Raw genomic sequence first — 23,078 nt, forward strand, 5'->3', positions numbered from 1 at the left:
CAGTCATGGTGTCCATGTTCACTCCTGTACACCTCCAAGAGCACCAACAATGAGCATGTGAGCATCAGAACTGGACAACAGAGAAATCACATTTTATGTACATCACATAGATGGCCTGGTGCATGGGCTCCACCATACCCAGGGAACATGTGACACCAGGATGCACTGTGGGAAGAAAGCAAGTTGGTGCAGGCAGTGTGTGTGAACCTTTAGGGGTTTAGTTGAGTCCATGCCTCAGTGGGTCAGGGCTGGGCAACAAAAGGGTGACCAACAGTGTTGGTCAAGTTACTTGAAAAAAGTAATCAGTAACTAATTACTGATTACTTCCCCAAAAAAGTAATCCCGTTACTTTACTGATTGCTTATTTTCAAAAGTAATTAATTACTTAGTTACTTTTTAAAAACACGATTTACAACCTGAAGAGGTGATAAAGCGATAGATCTTTCAGCCCAATTCTACTTTTTCTACATAATCCATCATACAAAATGTAATCAAATGGAAAAAATCTTTTTTTTAACTTGTTTTATCAGTTTTAATCTTTTAACTTTATGCATCAAGCAAAAATTTAATTATATCCAACATTCTCTGAGTTGAATAAATTAGTTTAACATTTAAACCTATTTTCTGCACATTCCAGCACATAAAATAAAATATTTTTTGTGTTTACACTCACTCTTTCAAATAGATGCAAGTAAAAAAGACTCAGCGGTCCTGTTGCTCTATTTTCACCTATTAAGCAGCACTGCGGTAGGCGGAGGTTTACCCTGGTGCAGGTGTGCCGCGGTCAGTTGAAGAATCCGCGACTTTCTCTGTGAGTTTCCCATCATGTCATAGCGCACTCGGTACTTGCTTGGAAGTTTAGGGTTTTTTTTCACTGTAAAAAGAAGTTTTCTTCCCACGCACAACGGACACTAATGTAACGCGTTACTGCCCATCTCTGGTGACCAATACAATATTAGGCAGGTGTTAGTAAATCCCAAGTTAAATGTCATTCATGGAATCCCTGATTGTTACTTATCCTTACTTGACACGCCGACAACCTTTTAATTATGTTCAGCATCTTAATTTTAAAATGCTAGCATGTTAAGAGGAATGAGGTTTATGGGAGTGTTATTAGTTTTGAAGGCGTTTGATCATAAACCAAAATGATGGACATAACTAACACATGTCTAGGCTACATGGTAATCCTTGTGATAGTAAAACATTTTTTGTCAAAGCTATAAACATCACACCATCTGTGGGACCACCAAAGATTTCTCTGTTGGAAATCCTGACCGTCTGCATGAATTTCCATCCATCTGGAAGTAGAGCAATTATTTCAAACGAAAAGGACCACTTTCAAAGTATAAACATCCTTTTTGACAATAATTCCTCATATCACGCACATTATATAAATACTATCAATAACTGGTACACACTCCCAAACAAACCCACAACAAGACAAAAAAAAAAAAAAAAAAAAAAATCACCTAGCTCCATGAGCTGTAATTACTCTCAAGTGGAAGATGTGCTGCTGTGCCCTGGGGCTGAAGTGTTCCCATAATAAGCCTTCATCAAGAGCCAACTGAAGAACAATGTCCCACATATCAACCAGCAGTCATCTCAGGGAGGTAAGACAAAAAAAGAGAGGTGATTCTTTTAGGCAAATGTTTATTCAGGTTCTTTGCTAAGAATTGTCAAAAAAAACAAACAAACCCAACACATATACACAGGCTTTTGTACCATTGTGATACATTTCAAGATCATTGGAACTACAAATGTAGTGTGCCATCATCCTGTTTCAACATGAATCTAAGTGCAGGTGATGACACACTAAAATATTCTGACAGAAGCAACCGCAATCCACAACTTGACGTGCTTAACAAGCTACAGCCTGCTTGGTGCACTTCTCCCCCTCCTGCAGTAAATTCCATTCCCATTCTCTCAGTGCACTGGGGGGATGTTAACTTAAAGAAACGGCACATGTAATCCTGGCTGTTCCCAGTAGTTCTTGAAATATGTAACCAAGAGTGATGAGTGAGAGTCCTGACCACCTAGCCTTCTGACCTGCGATCTCACAGCCTTAAGTACGCCACCTAGAAATGACAAGCACAAGTTTAGTAAAGAGTGAAAATCTATGCAGAAACTCACAACATGGAAAAATAAATGGAACTTCAGCATTTGGTCAAATTCCAGTTTGCAATGGGCAAGTGTACAGTTTTCTTTTTCTGTTGTTGGCCAAACCACAGATGTACTCAATCTCTACAGTCCACTGATCAGCTCAGGAGCACATTATCTGCAATTACTGTCTTCAAACAGCAAAAAACCAAAAAACACAGGTGGTAGAGATTTAATCAACTTCAAAAACACACATTCAGATAAACAAAGCCCAGAAAACAAATCAGCTCGCCCCATCCTCCCTCCATCTGCTATTCCTGGGTGTGTGCCTGCTGCAGACAATGGTTGTGCTCCACTGAGGGCTCTATATTGGGATGATAGATGAGGGCATTTGCCTCACTCAAGGCCCTGTCTTCTCCGTCCCTGTGCCAATGTCTGCTCACTGCTCAAGCGCATCAGTGGTAATTCATACAAATGATAAGAAATGGCAACGAGAGGTGAGCTGCTGCTGCTAAGTCCAAGAAAAAGGAGACGAAGCAGAGACAGACTTGTGATTGGAAGGGCGCCATCCCTCAGTGTGAGAAGCTGATTAAAACCACTGGTTTTCAGAACGTTTAAAGAAAAAGCTGCAGGTTTCTTCCCTTCTGCAACATTAAATTAAATGCTTAAATGTTTCCCCTGCTTGGACAAAACACGTACATTAACTTTTATTAATCTGTGAGATTCCTCATTTACTATTTGAGAAAATAACACATCTTTCAGAAAGACTCCACACATAATAGGAACCCTGAAATATGCAACCCACATGAAGAAAACAAACCTACCACATGCGTCAAATTCAGTCTGAGGGACTCAATGATTGCTCACATATAGATAACAAAGGTAAGCTGCCAGCATTACCAGTTTTCTGGCCCACAGCTTGTTGTTATTCATCTTTGGCATCAACTATGAAGTGGGTTGAAAACCTGGTAACCAAGTCGAGGTAAATAGATTTGACTTTTTCTTCCCCCTTTTAAAGTCACTTGTCTATATTGTTAGAATTTAAATTTTTATTATTAGAATTATTGGAATTTGAAAAACAAAAAGCTTCTCCAAAGTCTTTTGGGATGCTGACAGCAGATCTGCCTCATTAATATACTTAAGGGTGTTTTTGATCTATCAGAATTCAGATTTTATACATCATCGCACAGCAAATCCTTCAGAGTAATACACCTAGCTGTGGTGAGAGACCACCTTTTCTAGTTTTAGTTTTCATCTCTACACGACAGCTCTTTAGTTCAGCGGCTTTTACAGTTAAAGTGTGGGTATTAAAGGTAGTGAGACAATGACAGGAGCCTGGTTTAAGGAAGTCACTCGAGTAAACATGCTCTTTGATTCTTGGTGCCAGAGCTCTACTATCATAACACTCCAAACTTGGCCAGCAGCACTGAGGACATGTCTTTGCCTGTGAAGAACTGAAAGAGGTCTGGAAGAGTAGAAGGTGATGAAAGAAACACAGCGAGTTCCCAGCAGTTAAAACTGATAAATAAATAATAATGATGTGTTTTTCTTTATCGCTTCAGATTATAGCTGCTATCAAGTTATTACTAGCCCGAATACAGGATACTCTTAACCTGTCATAGAAAATGCCATTCATGAGTTACTAGAGAACTAAGGGATTTCATTAAAAAAAAGAAAAAGAAAAACTGGGGGGGGGGGGGCATGTGAGGAAGTATAAGACAAAGCACTTCTTTAGAGTCTCATCTATTAGGTCTCCAATAAAGTTTGGAGGTAACCAACATATAATCAACTTTATTCATATCTTCATGTTTAGAACAGAGTCCAGTGATGTAAACATTTAACTGAGAACAGGGTCACACCCCCCGTGTGTTAATTAATTCCCTGTTCAATGAATCACTACGCGTGCAACTCGGATGAAGTCATTTCTTTCAAAGTGCAGCTGTGTTCCTGATGTGATGGCATGTGGACTGCAGAAACACTGCACGATCGATGGATCTTCCCGCTTCTCCATTGTTCAACACTGGATCACTTTTCTGTCTGAGCTACATGCCATCTCAGTGTGTTTGAGAGGGAGATTAATGAAGCAGAGGGGGAGGAGGGAGGCGTTGTCTGTTTGCAGGCTCAAGAGTGACACTCCGAGCTCGATCTACTTTACACCCCATTACGCTGGCAGGCCCAGGGACGCAAGGCGGGGAACCCAGCAGTCCACACATTCCACATGTAGCATAATAATGGGCACAGCTACGGTGCAGACTTTGATCTGGTCACACTGACTGAAATTAAACAAAGAAACTCAGATCTAGAAACACAACTGATTCAACACAGTTAGCTGCAAACAATGCCGAAGTGCTGTGGTAGTGATAAGAGGCTGTTGTGGTTGCTACTCAAAAGGTGTAATTAATGACAATGGCAGCTCATTCCATTTGGTGAGCCGTTCCCGGGCCCTGTAAAAAGCTTTTTCACAGCGAACATTTTCACTTGTCATATCACAAGAAGTGCTGTCACTAATCACATTAACAATAGCTCAGTTCTATTCAAGTGTCCCAGTCAGCCTTGACAGGGTGACAGTGAGCCAACATGCACAATATCAGAACTTTGAAAGTGAGCTCAGTAAATGGAAGCCAGTGTAGGTAAAAGTTAGTAATCTGCTGAGAAGTTAAATGTAGGCACGACACATGAAAGAATGACTACTAACTTTAATGAAGTTTCAATTAAGCGTCGTGATAAGTCATTCCAAAGATCCAGCATGTGTACTCCCACAGTATATTCAGTAGTTACCTGTACTTGTACAACTATGACTTGCTGAAAAGGTCTTTTATTAGCTCCTAAGCTCAGCATGAGTGAATACATTGAGTTTTAAGAGCCATTATTATTTCCTATAGTCACACAAATGTAAGTCAGTAACTTGTAAAACCAACATTTAGCACTATTAACTTGCAGTGATGGTTTTCTGTATGACTTTATCAGTCTTGATTTTATCAATCATTGGGGAGTAATTTTGGTCCATTCTTCTTTACAACATTACTTTAGTCCATCACAGCATTTCAGTCAGGTTAAGGTCTGGACTTTGACTTGGTGACTGCGACCCCTTCATTCTTTTCTTTTTCAGAGGTTCTGTTGTAGATTTGCTGCTGCATGACCTAATTACAGCCAAGCTTTAGCTGTCAGGACAGACGACCTAATGTGGAATACTTTGGTATAGAGTTCATGGTTAACTAAGTGAGTGCTTCACTGAGTGCAGATCACGTGGCTGCACAACAAGCTCAAAAGACATCACCACTCCACCACTGTGCTTAACAGCTTAACAGGAGGTTCTTGTGCTGCTATGCTGGTGTTCAGTTTAAGGTAATTATACTCCATGTCATCTGTCCATTAGACACTGTTCCAGAAGTCTTGCAACTTTCTAAATCCAACCCATGCTACCATATTCTTTTTATAGACAAGGGACTTACTCCTTGAAACTCTTGCAAACATGCCGTACTTGTTCAGTCGTTTTCTAATTGTTCTGTCATGAACTTTAATATTTAACATGCTCACTGTGGCCTGTAGAGTCTGAGATGTAAATCTTTGGGTTTGTTGCAATTTCTCTGAGTATTGTACAACTTGGGGGTGAATTTGCTGGGAAGTCTACTCCTTTGGAAATACTGGCATTCTGTTAACACACTTAACACAATGCACCCATCTTCGTAGGACATGCATGCTTCAGACCAGTAAACTGCCAAAACTTCTGCCTTTATAGGCTTGCTTATCCTCTTACTTTCTATATAAAGAGTAGACGGAGCAAAAGTAGACTTAGTTTTTCTCAGAGCTACCTAAAGGCTTGTGAAATATCCATTTTTCAAATGACTACAGACTTTCATTTACATAAGTAACAGCAGGAAGTCAGACACAGGGACGGGACAAGAGAGAATCTGGTCAATTTTCAAAATAAAAGACCCAGTACAAACTACATCTCTGCTTCAAGATGTTGCTGTTACGATTAAAGCCATGCCATGAACGGAACACAGCTGCACTGGAAACAACATTACAGACACTACATCTTATATGGTTTTGTAATATATTACCTGAAAAGTAGCCATTACATATACTGACCAAGATCATGAACACAACACAAAATTCACTTTATTTAATTTACTTTAAAAATAGTCAAAATCTACTTTTGTCTGTCATAGCAGGTAGGTCCACATATGCAATACCATATCTGGCTGGAATTGAACCAGTGACCCTCCATTTGCCAAGTGTATGTTACTATAACTATAACAGTAAGCCTTTTACTCACTCAACAGTTTAAGCAGCAGAAATAATTCTTCAGATCATTGGTGGATGCCACACTACATGCTTTGATACTCTGTTGTGTTTTCAAACAGTGAGTCTCACATACTCTTCTCAGACAGTCTCCGGTAATTCTAGATAACCCTATGATCACATTACCTTCCCGTACTCTGCCGCCTGCAGCACAAGAGGCTCCTACTATCAGGAAATGTTTGAGTGTGTCAATTTATCACACTCTCTTTACTGTTACAACCGCTTCCACCACCAGACAGATACTGTGTCTCTTGTCTGGGTCGCTCTCTCTGCAACCTTCTCCATTTCAACAGGGCCCAATTTCCCTCCGCTCCACCCGCCGCTGTCATGTTGTTACCAGAGAAAGCAAAAATACTGCTCATTATTGTACCACAATATGTGTGTGTGTGTGTGTGTGCGTGCGCGCACCCGGGGGGGTGAGAGACAGAGCTGACCTTTTATTAGTGTCTCACCCTTAAGGATTGTGGCGAGACGGCAATTCCATAGTGAGGAATGTTTAAGCTTTAAAGACCACTACCCTCATAAGAAGGAAGAAGGAAAAGTGGCTTCATCTAAGTTTAACATTATGTTAGTGTTGATGTAAACTGGTGGACTTCAGTTTTTATGCGTGAGGAATGAAAGCAGACGAGTCAAATTCAGATCTTAGTCAAAATAATATAGCAGAGTCTTAAGATTTCCCTCCCAGCGCATTTCATTAGGGAGCCTGGGACAAACAGCAGCCATCAAAGAGAACAAAAGAGTGGGCTTCCTTATGCCTTAAGGGGATATCCTTATTATGGCATATGCCATAAGAGACTAGCACAAAATTGAAGAGCAGAGCTTGTGGAATCACTATAAAGTTTGGTAGCTAGTGAGGAGAAGTGGACAGGTAGCAGTTTAAACTAATCTTCATTTGAGGAAAGCAACTAGAGAACATATTAGTAGTAGCAAAGGAGGCTGGTAACTGACATAACAGAGTGTGGGGTACCTACAAACCCAGCGTCTGGGTTCCAGTAGTGCCCATGTATCAGCCACAAAGGGATAAGTGCTGAGCGGATTGTTTTATATGTGGATGATGGGAATTTAATGTGGTTTACATGGACAGGGCCAGAGAGCGATCTGGTCCTTTGCCATGGCATTTCCATTTCCTGAGCTAGGGGAAGAAAAAAAAAGTGTAAACATCCACTTGTAAATTCCCAAGTCTATTAGCTTATCTTAAAGTAGCGCTGAAATACCACAACCTATCACGTAGGCAATAAGCAGAGATTTGAGTGTGTGAAATTACAAGTTCCTAATTATATCTTCATCAGTGCTTATACTCAGTTCTTCAGTTCTCCACTGGTTCTCCAAGTCACAAATCAGTTGGTCATTGATGATTATTTCTTTAAACCTTACCTTATCTGGGTCTCATCTTAATTATCAGGCTGTGTTAGAAATAAATGGAATATAAAGACGTTCACTTTCTTAGGTACACCTGTTCAACTGCTAATGAAAATATTTATTCAGCCAATCAAAGCATTCTGGCATTGAGGCATATATGCTTATAGTCACAGTAATCTGCTCAAGCTCAAACCAAGCATCAGAATGAGATTTAGAATGTGGATTTTGAGGCTCAAATCTAGCCTTTGTAATTTTTAGCAGACTTGTTTAAGAGGTAGGAGTCCCAAACTTTCTGAGAAGTAAGTGGAGGATAATGGCACTAATTACCCTATCACTGTTTAAAGCCTCAGAGAGAATAGACTTGTCAGCAAAGTTAACGCCTCCCGTTTTCTAGTCGCATGGCTTTCCTTGGCAACTCGGGCTAAATATACACATTTTGCACAATTACAGGTGTATAGGAGCTGAAATAAGGCTGACAAAAGAAAAGTCTTACATTTGACCCACATAATCCCTAAAGCGAGGCTGTTAACTGAAAGCTCTGAATCATGAAATTAATTAAGGCGGGATAAAAACACTGTCAAGCACTACTGAATAATGGAGAAACAAGGCACTGTATGGAAAAAGGGGGAGCAGTAAGCAAGCGCTGTCAACTAAAACAAAGCCTGTGGTGCTGCTAATACAGCTTTTTACAAAAGGTAGAACGCTAAAAGGTACATGAAGTTCCCTCTCTCTTTGCTTATGTAATAAAGATAAGCAACCAATGAATATGGCTTTACAATACATGGTAAACGTCTCACCTCATAGGACCTCATGCAACGCATCGACGCGGGAAGTGTTGAGTTGCTGTCATCCATCACGTGCAGCAGCTCCTCACACACCTTTAGTGGCAGCACCACAGGATGTCCTATGACACTGACCTCCCAACTAGTTACAGTGCTGAAAACACAGAGAGAAGCAATGATTTATTGTGACTGCCTTAGCATTTTACGACCAAAATGAAGTCCAGAAAAGCTACCGTAAATCTCAAGTTGAAGTGGTCGTCCTGCCATTTTAATTGACTAGTTTTAAACTGTAAACTGATAACCACATATCCAAACACATGGATTTATAACCTGTGTGAGCGCGTGTCGCTATACGTGTCTGTGAGGCTGATGAAGTGTGTGTTCAAGACAAGGACAAAAAGAAAGGGGAAGGGCTGAAGAGAGAAGAGGAAGAGTGATTGAGAGAACCAAGATTGATGGTCTGTCAGCGTGAGGTGCTGATCCAGTTTGTTTGGGTGACATTTAGCCGTCTGTGCAGTTTCTGAAAGGGTAAAGTCTCCTCAAAGTTTTGGCAGTTGTACTTAAGATGAAAGACAGTCAAAAAAAAAAAAAAAGGCAACTGTGGCTGTACTGAACCCCAACCAGCCAACATCATAACGCTTTGTAGGAGTTGATTAGACATTATGAACAAGTTGTGCATGTGTGTTTTTCATTAGACTCACTTTCCACAGCTATTAGACCTCCTGTTTCTCTATTGTACCGGGACAGTGATGGTGCCTGCGACTTTCACTCAATTTATAATCAAATAACTGCCATTAGTGACAAGCCTAATCCACTTAGGCACTGGCTCACTGATTCTCTAGCCAATTATTGGCAGTTTTAACAACGCGTACTGCAACCACTGGCTGCACTCAACTGTAACCAGCTGTATCCTGAATAAGAGGGCCGTCATCCCGGGACTTCAGCTCCCCAGGCATAACATTTAATTTAAAAATGTCAGAGATGAGTGATGAAGGGTGAATGGTAAATTATGTGGGGGGGATGGAAGTGTGAGTCACACCGGCATTTAGCTTCGCTAAACTTCAAAAATTCAAATTGCAGAAATGGGTAAAATTCTAAAAAGCAGCCCACCAACGTGAAGCTTATTCTCTAAGAAGACGTGGAGTTCACGGCAGGATTAAACACAGAACAATTGAAAAGGGAAAAAAGAAAAATAAAGACAGACCCAAACTGGCTGGGCTGATGTTGCCCAATAGGTGACTGCAGTCAAAAATAAAGCATGTTTAAAACTGTTCAGATACAGTTTCACTATGATAAATAGTAGTTTCACAACCAGAGGGTTGTGACATGTTTACTTTAAGAACAAAATATCTTGTTGAGCCTATTTCTTGGCAAGTTTGCCACAACAAAAAAGATCCTTTTTAAAATAATCTTTATTTGTGATGGGTTCCTGTAATATCTGGTATCTGCTGAAGCCATGTTACATAAACAACATGTCAATAAAAAAGGAGTACGTGTGTGACACAATGAAACGCCTTGTCACTTTTGTTACCTTATTTTTTGTAATTAATATGGTGCACAAGCCACTTAATAAGCATAAAAATGAGAAACTGATGGATCAGCAGTAAGTATCGAGGTTTCTTTGGCGCTATATAAATAAAACTGAATTGAATTGAAAATCGCCATGTCCTCAAATGGCCACTTGAGGCATCTGCCAAAAGTGAGTAAAAACTGTGAGTAATAACTATTTCCCCATCTGTGACAACTCTAAGCGAGGTAAACTGTCGTATTAATTACCAGTTTCACTTGTGTTATATCCTAAATGTACAGAGTTTAGTGACATTAAGTGAAAAATGGCGGCAAATTTGCCGTGCTCACCACGCTAACATAGCTAAGCAGTATGATGGTCCCTGCCTGAATCTGTAAAAGCATACGTGACTTACAACTCCACATTTTTGGGTGTCTCAGAATGTAGGAATTCAACTCTTAGCTGATGTACCTACTGGTCTAGGATGAAGCCTCTCTAGCTCACAACTCTTTCTCTCGGATATGGACTTCCTGTCGGCATGTGTATGCTTACTGATATCACTGAAGAAACTTGCTTTCTTGTTTACTCCCCTCTTCTACCCTTTTCTCAGGATATGGTTAAGTTTTGCTTCAAAGAAACAAAGACAGCAGCAGTCAAAATGGAGGCTTCAAAATGGAAGTCTATAAACCACTGAGTGATGTCACAGTGGCAGTGTTGATCTTTTATTTACAGTCTATGATTGCTACCTATAATTAGGTCTTAAAGTTAAGCGCCATTTTAAGACTGTGAGTGAGTAAATATAAATTGTGCTGACAAAGCGTGAGCTCTCCAACATGACTGCAATGTTATGAAAGGGTGTATTTTTAACTGAAACCGTGATCTTTTCCTAAAACAAAACAATCAGGACGTTGTCTAGACTTAACCACACCACTCTTCTTGTGAAAGGTTAGCTGTGTTTGTGCCTCAGCCTCCAACACTTGCTTTGTTTTTCTTTTGCTTTTTTTAAATAAAGTGAATCACTAATATTTCTATTGAGGAGTGCTTACATGGGCTGTTTGAGAGAGTGTTATTTATTTGTAGGAGTTATTGGGTAAACTCGAGGTGGACAAAGTACAGCACAATAAAGAAAGGAGCAGATTGTTTTGAAAGTATGTCCTAGTCTCTCACTTCCCCTGAAGATGCATTCATAGCTTGTGTAAGAGGAATCAACTCTCTGTACCCATGCATCACTCAGCTTAACAGTACATTACAGTATTCCTCTTAACTCTTACTACTATGGCTGAGAAGACCAGCCTTATTTCTCCTTTGGGTTAGTGTTGTCTCTAATTATCGTTTCTCCATCATAACTTGTCAAAACGGATGAAACAACAAAACCTGTTCTGTTCTGCTTTCACTCTTCCCCGGCAGCGGGAATGAAAAAGGGAAGAAAGAGGAGGGTGGGGGGGGAAAAAAAACTGCTGAGCTCTGATTCTGTTGAAAATAATGAGGGTGGAAGGCTCTTCCAGTGGGGTGCTGCTGTACTGAGCATGGAGAACCACATGCAGCACATCCACCTACACTTCTCTAATGCATCACAGCAAGGCACACAGAGCCTCAATACAGTCAAAACAACATAACCCCTTATGCGTGCAACAAACATGCTGCTGACAACTTTGAGGCAGCTTTGATGGGAAGCTCATTCGCAGGATAACAGACAATTATATCCGAGCAGGGACCCTTAGAGCAACGTGTTCTATTAACACCTAGAGTCTGTTCACCAACAAAGTAGGCTTTCATCCCTCACAGTGAGCCAAGAGAGATGGTGATTGAGAAGGTGCGCAAGAGAGATGAAAGGATAAGATTAGGAGGAGGAAAACAAAGATTGAAGGGGAAGGGGGGGGGGATATGTTAAGTGTCCTCTCTTACTCTCTCTGCTGGATGCCCGTGTCAGAGCAGGCTATGTAGAGGAGTTTCAGGGCTCTCGTAGCTCTGGGTGATGGACTGTGAAGAGCAGGGGAGCCATTGGACCTCTCAGTCCCGACACGTGTCTCCGGGACTGATGCTATGATGGAGTCGCTGTTCAAGAGCCAGAGCTGCAGGAGGAGCAGACAGGTCACTTAACACTTGAGACATATGGGTATATGTGATATGTGGGTGAGGAGTCACACATCACAAAGCAGAGAGATGATATACATTCATTAGTTTGATTTTCAGAAATAAAATGGTCTATTCTGGTACAGCTGATTCAACATGAAAGATGAAAATATTTCTTTATTCTGTAGGATAACACAGGTTTAAGTTCTATTCTCTAAGTTCAGTGTAAATCAAGGGTTACTACTGCAATATGATTCCTCATACTGATGTGTAATAATGGGAGAACAGAGGTGGAAACGTTGATTTTTCCAATCATTTTTTTCTCATTTGGAATATGCTCCTTTTCAGCCCAGTTTCACACAAGATTAATTATACTGTTACTGCCATCCCGAGTTTTACTGATGAGTTTTAATGTGCTGCTGTTTAATATCTGCCAAGAACACAACCAGAACACTGGAATAGTTTTTGGACATTTTTACTGTGAAAATGTTTCAACTCCAACATCAGGTAAAACTGAGAAAACAAAAACACAATTTTATGAATAAACCTGTTCACATGTCAGATACACATTTTCCACTGACATGATGCCTGATCTGGAACCAGCTGCACTCATTTCCACCAAACAAGACTATTAGAAGCTATGACAAGAAATTTACTAGCATAAGGAGTCTGTCTGCCACGATTTTCTTACAATGGATTAGGAACAAAATGATAGCACAACAGATATTATTCCAAAAACTAGAAGAATATTACAAAGACAGAACAGTGCATTGTTGGAGAAGAGCAAAATGCATCCTTGGGCAAGACAATAAACTGATTATAGCACCTTACTACTCAACTTGAGTATTCTGTGTTTTCTACTATAATCCTCATTCACAAAAATAAATAAATAAATAACCCCAAAAACCTTATATAACCAAGCATTTTTATCTAAAATTTACTCACTCACTCTGTTGGACGCACTGGGGGAATGCTACACACGACACAATCACAGTCAATCTTTTTCCGTTTCTTAAATAATAGAGTACTTGATTTGTATTTAGAAGTCATTTATTTTTCTGATTATGCTGGGTGGTTCTTACCAACAGGAAGGCTTTTCCATCGGGAGTCTGGACAGAGAAGTGGTAGGTGCTCAATGAGTTTGACAGCTCCAGCAACCTAACAGCTACCGTCCTCTCCACAAACAGAGATCTGTCCAAGAGAGACACGATGTTCATTCACTTTACATATTCTGTCCTGAAAAGGCAACAGATTGGAGCAAACACTATCTTAGGAGATGATTCTGCCTGATCAAAGTTTACAAAAACAAACAAAAAAACAAAAATAAAATATGTCTGGTAAAAGTTGGTTTTTATGAGCCGGTTAATCAAATGATGAGGCCGTAGACGAGAAATGCTTATGTGCAGATTTTTGAATTATTCAGACTGGTGCAGTGGGAGATGTGGTTATTAAAGTGTTTAATTCAGACCTAGACTGCAATCATTTTTGAAGAAGCCTGAACACAGTGCTGATATGCCTCATTCACCCCCAAGATCCAGTAAAATCCAATCAGCGGTGTGTCAGATACTTGAGAAAAACATACAAATGGACCTGAACTGATTTATAGTCATCGTACTGATTTTATTGTGAAGGGCTAAAAATATCCAACAGCAGTCATAATGATGAAACTATAGAGAAAGTAAAGCCTGACTAGAGCTTGTGTGACTCGACCCCCCCCCCACACCAAATAACCTGAAATGAAAAAAAAAAAAAAAAGGGATTATTTTCTATAAAATAGTGTAATTTAAAAGCAACAGATGCCTTCTTGTCATCTGTGGAATATGAGGTTCCATTTGTGCCAAGAATTCACATCCACACTGCACTGCAAACATTTTTCATGCTTTAAACACTAGTTCAGTTTTATACAGCATAGGACAATAACAAAGACAGTGCCTTCAGGGTGGCAATTGCAATAACGTAGCCAAACAACGCACCGACACAAGATTCACAACAACGTGGATAAAATGAAAGGAAGCTCAGAAGTAAAGTTGCACTGGCATCAACAAATGTTCTGTCACGTGTTCAGTCGACATGTGCATGCGAACAGAATCTTTGGCACCGACAGTCCCTCGTATGGATTTGAAAGGATAAAAAAAAACAAAAAAAAAAAAACCTGCCTGTTCAGTGAAGCTTCTGGCTTTCTGTCTCCCACAGCAGGCTCCACCACCACCTGTGTGACGTACAGCTTCAGCGTTTCTGGAAGACACCACACGGGAGAGGGCTCGCACATGCTTGTTGAAATGCTGTTTATTTATAAAAACTTGCAACAATCGTCCCCTACCTGGTGCGACGGCCTCTCCGAGCACTGACGAACAGCTCGCACAGGAGATGAGGGCCAGTCTGCGGCAAGGTTTCTGTGCACACCATAGATAGAGACATCCAGAAACGGATCACCACAAAGCAGCCACCTATAACTCAGCAGTTTTAAAATTTAGTAGCTGCTATAGCTAGGTTGGAAGACAGAAAAGGATGTGACACAGAGAGAGAATTACAGCAGCCCGATTGTTTTTCCTGCACTTTGTCTCTCAGCTTTAGTCATGCAGTTGTGCCTGTGTTGAGCGGGTTGTGTGGAGAATGACTAATGGACGAAGAGGGGGATCAATCTTCATCTGCACAGTCTGATTTTGCTTGGTCTAAGAAGAGAGTGTCTGGATGGATAGATGAATGGATGGAAAATCTACTGAAATCTTTTTGTACTAATTGCATAAACAGGAGCCATTTCTGTTGCACGTCCCTCACCTTTGGATCATGGCTGTCCTGTGTGCCAACAGGACTCACTTCCTCAGTCAGAGTCTGCTCACAGCTGCCATCACGGGCTAACAGCACAAAGGAATCGCCCATTAAACAATCTTCTGCTCGGGGTAACAGTTTCTTGTTAGCAAACGGGTCTGGGTGACAACACCAGTCATCCACGATGGCGTTCCAGTTACCATTAGGGAGAGGAAGAACTCGCTTAAACACTCTGAAAAAGAGGAAAAATAATAAGAAAAAAAAGCAATTACAGTGTTTATTGTTCAGCAATATTTAAACACGGTGCTAATTGGTTCTTGTCTTAGTGAGAGGCGTTATCTCTCAATAAGCACAGAGATCCCAGAGAGCTGGCGAAAAATCAAAATACAGAAGAGTATAATTAGCTAAAAAAAAAAAAAAATGATGATGATAGGTCATCCAACTACATTTTTTTTTCCCAGGAGTTTCTTAAATGTAGTCAATATCCTTCCTCAGAGCACAGGCACTTCCTGGTTGTAGCAGCATCTTCCAGTGGCAGCTCAAGGAATATGACAAAGACCCGAAAGAGCTGACCCAGGTTCCAAAGTCTCCAGATCCCACAGGGTGGCAAGAGGACAAGCTTGAGCCATGGAAATGGCTCAAAAGGAGGAAATATTTGGCCTTTAGTTGTAAAAAACTGGAACTACACCAGTTACTAACAATCAAACACTGGCTTTGGACTCTGCATATTATAATATTAATGTTGGTTTGGCCATATTTGGAAAGGGTGGCATGCCAAGTTAGCAGCTAAAGCATGGTAAACTGTAGGGCTTTAATGCACAAATAAATAACGGCTAATTAATAACAGACAAAAAAAACAACAACATAAAAACACAATTTCACAAACCAAATTTAAGCCCAAACTTCTTGGGACAGCAAGTCATAATATTAGTCACATAATTCCAGCACAATAATCCAAAAGGCACAAACATCACAATCACAGCAGAAAGATGCAGTTGAGTGACTCGAATTAAGTGATGTGTAGCCTCGCGGAGAGCAATGTGCTCCACCTGTCACACGCCCCCTGACTCCAGTAACCAGATGGCTTCATTTTGTAACTACAGAGTTTTCCAACTGGGGTAAATAAATGACAATGATTGTAAGCAACATTTACAGTAAATTGAGCACACATTACAGCTCATTGGATGAGTGGTGTTTACCTCGCCCTTTTCCTTTTTCCACTGTCCACTAACTTGTAAATTGCTGTTGGGTGCTGGAGTGGCAGGACCCAGAACTTTTGTTTTTCTGTTTGTTTGTTTGTTTTTTTAATAAATAAAAACACCTGGCAACTGCAACTGGAAAAAGACTGAAGCCAGCAGAGACGCTATGCACCCTAAACACCTAAAGCTACAAGATACTACTCTTTATTTTATTCCAGCCCAGTTTTATTACACAGAAGTCTTTTATGTGGCAAGTCCAGCCATTAATACCTGAGAGCAGACATATAAAATAGAACATTTTGTTACAAAGCACAATGAGCCATAATGCTGTGGAAATTATAACTTTTCATTTTGCACTGAGTTCTTCCCCTGATGTTTCAACCTTTGCTGACATCTTGTTGCAAAAAAAGAGAAAAAAAGTATATATATGTTTTTGCCAACTTTTAGTGAGTTACAGCTGAGAAACATAGCCTGAGGGCAAGGGTCTCCATAATGCAGCTATTGCAATTTTCAGCATGTCACATTGCTGACCAGAGAAAGCTACAAGGCAATAAGAACAATACCGCTGTCCAGTCGAACCACCTCAAGGTAAGAAACACAATTGTGTTTTTAATGGCTAGCACAGACCTTTACATCACACAGACTCTATAACTCTAACCCAGTCAAGCTGTCAGCTGTGCTCTCCGCAGAGGCTCCCATCCATCAATTTTTCCCCTCTCTCTCTCCGACTATCACTCCTACAGCTGGGTCACGCCATCAATAAAGAATCACTCCTCTTCCTACACAGGAGGGAGTAAATAAAAACCCATTTCCACCAGTGCCCTTCCTCGTCCCGTCTTCTCCTCACCTGTCCTCGAGCAGCCTTGTCATGCAGCCTTGGCAGTAGAAACAATAAGCCTTTTTTGCCCGGAGCATCTTCATCATGCTGGCAGAAGAATCTGTGGGAAGTGGGTGGGGAACGAAAGGCAAAAAACAAACAAACAAATGAGGCAGATTTGGTGAGAGGGTGGTAACCTTCTACGACTTGGCACAAAAATCGATGAAACACTGGGTGGTGAAGGTGGCTGGATAGAGAGCGGGCGATCAATCCGAGTTTGATTGGACTGTCACTGATGGGGCTTGGCTGTAAATTTCTGTTACAATGGCAAAAACAAACAGAACGCCAAAAGATGGGAGTTTGGGGATATTATGAAACGGCTTTGGGGTTTGCTTTAGATGAGTCCGTTCAAACCACTTAAAGGGAGCTTTCCTGGGCTGATGATTAGCTGCCTGTGCGCTGCTAAGGATCCTGAGAGGAAAATTTACACCTTCACTCTCTCAGATGACCAAGTGACTCAGCCCAATTAAATCAGAATAGACAGCAAGGCTCTAAATAGCTACCAAAAGACTTTGTTCTTGTCTTGGCACGTAGGAGCGCAGCTACTCAGAGGGAGGTCTCCCTGGGCATTACCTTCATCCGTGCTTCGTTCCACGCTGATGCGCAGTCTGAAATGAAGCTCTTCTCCACACGATTCTCCCGCAGGTGTCGGAATGCAGGATCCCTGCTCGAAGGTGACTCCTGCTGGCAGAGTCAGGTACAGCACCCCTCTGGGAGTGCGGATGTGGAGGGATGAATCTCCACTTGTTATGGCCACATCTGCAGGCGTCTGGGCCACATCTTTCCTGAAGAGCAGATGGTTTGTAAGTGTAAATAAACACAAACTGTTTGGACTCCTGTAGAGGTTTTAAGGTAAAGACCCTACAATAACAGACAGACAACACAATCAAACAACCTCCTTTGAGAAAGCATGTGGTGACAGTGGGAAGGAAAAACTCCTTTTTACCAAGAAACCTCTGAGAGAACCGGACTCAGGGAAAGGCGGCCATCTGCTGTGACCAATCACATCTATAGCCCATATTACCATAATTAGTTAGCAACTTTGAAAAATTCATTTTCCAAGTAAAAATGATAAATATTTGGGATTTGGGGCTGTTGATAATATAACAGGCTTTCTTCACTTATTCTGACATTTTTAAAAGTCAAAGTAATCAAAACAATACTTTCATTAAGTCATGTACTATAATACATTTTCCTTGTATTTATGGTCACCGCATACCGCAACAAAAAGAAAAAAAAATAATTCTGGTGATCTTTCTTCAGGAGGGAGGCCAAATCATCTTTTGGAGCACCATTTGTCTTTTTTTTTTTGAATGAAAGAAAAACTCCAAAGGCTGACTCCTTTTGTACTTTCTGTTCTTGTCACATAATGTGTACATAAAACAACCCATAAACTTCACACAATCCAGCATAAATTAATCTTTTTCCCTTGTTCAAAACATATGGACTCAGAATTAGCCTCACTCAGTGAGAAATGAGCGAGCCTTTGTTGCACAACAGAAATCAGGTACGTTAAATGATGAGAACTATATATGAAGTGGCACAGTTAGGAGCTATTACTATGAACACTACTGCAGTAATAAACACTAATAAAAACAGTTCAAAGTCAAAAGCCTGAGCATTTCCTGAGTCACATGGATATACAACCATTTTATGGACTTTTTTTCTTTAGAGGCAAACACTGGAGAGAGGGTAGCGCTGCTGTTACTGATCACAGGTCTGTACAGTGCTACATAATGTAGTTATATGTAAAACCACACAATTGAACAGCCTGTCAACCATTATTTGAATACTATGAAAGACAGCAAAGGACTAGGGCTCTTGTTGCTGAATTTCAAATCTCATTAGCCCCATCTAGTGGCTTTTGTAGTATATACTCAGGTATATACCACCTCAAGGTAAGAAACACCACTTCTTAATACTCACCTCTTTTCACTGGCCATAGTATGACAGTTGGTTTTAATTTTTAATTATTTTATTGTAATTTTTTTATTTGCTTTTTCTGTGTTTTAAGCAGCATATAATTTTATTGTTTGATTTATGAATAATAATAATAATAATAATAATAATAATAATATTAATTTTTTTTTTTTTTATTCTATTCTGTGTGTATAACACCAGTGGTGGAATTTGACGCTATCACTCATTAAATATAATATATTAAAACTTCAGTGTATTTCTGCATTAAGTATTTCTATATTACACTGTCATCTATTTGTACTCCACAGTAACTTTAAATGTTATACTTGTTACCCTGAATCGCTAATCTGTAAGCTTTAGTATATACATATGGCAGCACAGTGGTACACTGTTGCCTCACAGGATCGAACCTCCTGGTTGGCTGGGGCATCTGTGTACAGGTTGCATGTTATCTCACTCCCTATGTTGGCTCTATCAAGGCACTCTGGCTTTTTCCATTAGTCCAAAAACATGCTACTTAGGTTAACTGTCTGCTACACCCTGGACACTCCTGTCCAGGTGTACCCTGCCTCTCGTGCTAGGACTGCTCAGACGGACTCCAGTGTCTGTACAACTCTAGGCCAGACAAACAGCTAAGAGAATGGAAGAAATGATAATGGATTATTCTAGATAACACTACCCAACATTATATAGGCAATTAAACTCATTCAGCCCATCTAACTAAAACATTAATGGATGGATGGATTATGATTCAATAATACATAAAACTTTAAAAAAAAGGCTATTATCCATTGTGAATGCTTCCACTTTAGTAATTTAACTATATTTTGATACTAAAATGTTTGCAGTTTTACTTAAATAAGATTATGAATTAGAGAACTATAGAAAACTGCAATAGAGTACCTTCTATAGAAGGTATAATAGAGTACCTTCTATAGAAGGTATAATAGAGTACCTTCTATAGAATAGAGTACCTTCTATAGAAGGTATTCTATTGCAATGTAACTGTAATGTAACACACGGATTTGTTACAGCACTTTTTCAGTTTCACTGGTTATTCAAAGTGTTAGACTTCAAGACACATTTCTAACCACGCATTCATAGGGTTTTAGTCTAGACAACAACAATAAAGTTAATTCATTTTCAAAACACTATCTTACACGGGTGAGTTACTTTAAGCACTTACTTTAAAACGGCGTTTCACAATACAATTTGCTACTTTCTACGATCATTTCTTTTAAAGTTCTTGTTCTTTGTATTAATTTCAAATTCAAACATTAGTAAACGTTAGCGTATCTCGCTGAAACACTGAATTGCATTTAGCCTGCCTGCTCTCGGTGCTATGGTGAAGCTGTAGCATCACCTAAGTTAGCTAATGTTAGCTAGGCTTGCTTGTACTTGCCAAAGAAACATGCATTTCTGACTACTTGGTACTTACGATATCTGCTACATACTTACCCCACAATAAGCAGTCCACTCTGAAGCCTTCTCCTCAGCTCCAAGAAGACTCCAACTCCATGTGTCTTGGCTGGCACCTCGTTTGCCATTCGCTTTGTTTAGGAGGAATCCAGAAGAGATGACACGCTTATCGAAACACGAGCGTGGCTGGGTGACGCTAATCAGAAACACAGAATCCAAAGCAGAGTAAACACAAAACCCTATCTGCCTGATTTACCAAACTGAATGTACAGGGTTTTATGTTTATCCGCGGCGTGACGGCACCACGAGTACGTAAAACCAAGAGCAATAGAGTGACAAGGCAGGAACAACATCCTGTAAAGATTTCAAAATAAAGGTTAAGCGTTTTTAAAACACCACGCCCATAATGAACACCTTTTTTCGTGTAGTCTTTGGGTTTTAGGGTAAATTACCAGCTGTATGATTAGGAGATGATGTTTAAAGATTCTGTCTAATTCTTTTTATTTTTCGGCAGCCACAGTAGATCATCTGCCTCCCTCTCACCCTAGTCCTCTCACTACATTCATGAACCTCCTCTGAGGTCTTCCCCCTTTCTTCCTGCCTAGACGTTCCATCTTCAGCAGCCTTTGTGCAGTATACTTACTATGTATGTTTCTGTTCTGCGTCCTGTTCTGTTTGTATATATGCTTTTATTCTGCTGCTGTTACAACCAAATTTCCCCTTGTGGGACAATTAAAGGATTATTCTATTCTATTACCCCAAACTGTACTCATTTCTAATCTTGTCCATCCTGGTCACTCTCCCAAGGAAAATCCTAGTATTTTCAGCTTTAGTGCCTCCAGCTCTGTCACAAATCACCTCTGACACTCACCTGAACCCACTCTACCCTGCCTGTACTCTTCTTCACCAAACTTTGTATTTAATTTAATTGAAATGAAACTTTTATTATTTCTATTTTTATTTATTTTACATTTCTTATCTTTCTATTCACGCAACACTGCCACTGCCCAATTCATTGTATCAATATGAATTAATGAGCAAAATCTAAATTTGGAGACGTGGTATAGTGTGAATTATAAATATTTTCCCTCCATTTTTAAACTTGCACTAGTGGAAATGTTTGTGTACAGTTATTAGAGGGAGAAAATGTGCTCTAAGGAGCTGTTTGGAAGTCAACGTAAATTGTGTGTACTCTACATGCACAAATGCCATATACTTTGTTCAAATGATACAATACTACGCTTTTAATTTGAAAACAAAGCTTGCATACTTCCTGGATTTTTCGTCGTGACGGCTGGTGACTCCACAGAGCCGAGAGGCGGAAGATGTCCATGCGGAAGAGCAGTTGGACGCCCTGGGTTGGACGTACAGCTAATCTGCAGTGCAGTCTGGGAACTGTCAGTCGTTTAGCTTTGTATCTGTGGCTCTGGGAGCTCACCGATGCGCTCGCCGCTGTTATATTCACACAGCAACCCTAAGAGAAAAAAAAAGAATATGTAGAATATAATTACCTATTGTCTGCTTCCAAAGCCATCTTGTCAACGGGTCTGATTTGTTGTTCGCATGAACGGCTGATACAGTAGCCGGGCCCATCATTTAAAACAACCTGCTACCAACATTAGCTAGCTTTCGACTCATTATTGATGCTGTCAGCTGGGTTTTCCTCGTTTAACGGGATACACGAATGAATGACAGTCGTTTGTCAGTGCCCTACAAAGGTAAGCTTCTTATGTGTTCTTCAATTTCAACGTTATAAAGTGTCACACGACCTGCGCTGGCTGAAATAACCTCACCTGGCTAATGACGTTGTGGCTGCAAGCAGGAATGTTACTGTAACAGGCAGTAACGGTACTGGGGTTAGTTATAATGTTTCGGGAATATTCCGTGTGTAAAAGGGTAGTTATTCAGGTAGCATTACGTTGTCATACTTTGGTAGCAGCAACCATCGCACAGGAGAGAGGTACTGCTCCACTGTGGGGGTGTTGTTGTTGTTTTCATTGCTGAAAGCTGTACTGAAGTCTGAGAGCACAGCTGCCAGGTTTCAGAGCTAGCTCCTTATCGTAACTTTACATTTCCCTGAAATTTAAACTACACAGCCACCTCAGCCCAAGTGAAAGTTTGCTTCTCCTAGGTGGAGAAAAACGGCTATACTTGGTTCGGTTTTTTACGGAGGGCATTTTGACGTGACGTCAGAAGAAACACAGGTGTGATTAATAACATTAATTAGTAATGACCGCATTGTGGAGGAAGGCTCACCGATACGCCTATATTGCTACTTGTGTCACGATCCCTCCTCTAACAAGACAAGAGGGCCTGGTCTAGAAAAAGTCTGTGGCTTTAAACCCACTATAGATGTAAATAAACAAGTGCAGATAGCCATATAGTACACATGTAATATGTGACTTGTCTAACATCAGTTTCTCCCACTGATTCCACTTGTCACTTTTAGCTGCTACACTACAAATTTCAGAGGAAAAAACACAGGATGTCACTCAGAAGATGAGTATTATTGCGCAGGTATTGGCATATTGCAGTGTTATTAGTGTATACAGCTTTGTCAGCATATGTATAAATGTGTATACTGACGACATTGTTGTTTTACATTTTTTCCAAACTATTCAGATTAGTTATATGATGAATGTGTGCGTCAGATGCATTCATATCCAAATTTAAGTAGAGTGTGATCAGCAGCTTTGGTGTATTCTAAGAAAGAGGGGATGCGCTTATTAATGTTGCGATGCATTTTGAATGTTATTAGGGTTTTTAGGAAT

General features: G+C 40.3%; 2 protein-coding genes across 4 annotated transcripts in view; one reads left to right on the top strand and one right to left on the bottom strand.

Annotated features, from left to right (window-relative positions):
- Positions 1–1,633: 1,633 nt before the first annotated feature.
- ube3d (ubiquitin protein ligase E3D) lies at positions 1,634–20,670 on the bottom strand. The gene is made up of 10 exons (XM_026185387.1): positions 20,347–20,670; positions 17,542–17,753; positions 16,939–17,029; positions 14,902–15,124; positions 14,444–14,516; positions 14,280–14,358; positions 13,206–13,314; positions 11,956–12,122; positions 8,559–8,697; positions 1,634–2,075 (listed from the first exon to the last, which is right to left on the bottom strand). Exons 1-10 carry the CDS (start codon positions 20,433–20,435, stop codon positions 2,055–2,057), a joined length of 1,203 nt encoding a protein of 400 aa, XP_026041172.1. The 5' UTR covers positions 20,436–20,670; the 3' UTR covers positions 1,634–2,054.
- A 915-nt stretch (positions 20,671–21,585) lies between these two features.
- The window catches only part of dop1a (DOP1 leucine zipper like protein A), a 30,649-nt gene continuing 29,156 nt past the window's right edge, over positions 21,586–23,078 (top strand). For all 3 annotated transcript variants that reach the window (XM_026184221.1, XM_026184223.1, XM_026184222.1), the window contains exon 1: positions 21,586–22,025. The gene's annotated coding sequence lies outside the window, so the exon portion shown is untranslated. The remainder of the gene's footprint in view (positions 22,026–23,078) is intronic.

The sequence above is a fragment of the Astatotilapia calliptera genome, chromosome 11 (assembly GCF_900246225.1).
Source record: "Astatotilapia calliptera chromosome 11, fAstCal1.2, whole genome shotgun sequence".
Taxonomy (NCBI): domain Eukaryota; kingdom Metazoa; phylum Chordata; class Actinopteri; order Cichliformes; family Cichlidae; genus Astatotilapia; species Astatotilapia calliptera.

What these genes read in the sequence shown, in the direction of transcription:
- ube3d (XM_026185387.1), bottom strand. Translation starts at nt 20,435, where the DNA reads ATGGCAAACGAGGTGCCAGCCAAGACACATGGAGTTGGAGTCTTCTTG. An exon ending in ACAAGGCTGCTCGAGGACAG is followed by an intron (nt 15,125 to 16,938) that starts GTGAGGAGAAGA and finishes CCTCTTTTTCAG; the next exon opens with AGTGTTTAAGCGAGTTCTTC. An exon ending in ATGGAAAAGCCTTCCTGTTG is followed by an intron (nt 12,123 to 13,205) that starts GTAAGAACCACC and finishes CTCCTCCTGCAG; the next exon opens with CTCTGGCTCTTGAACAGCGA.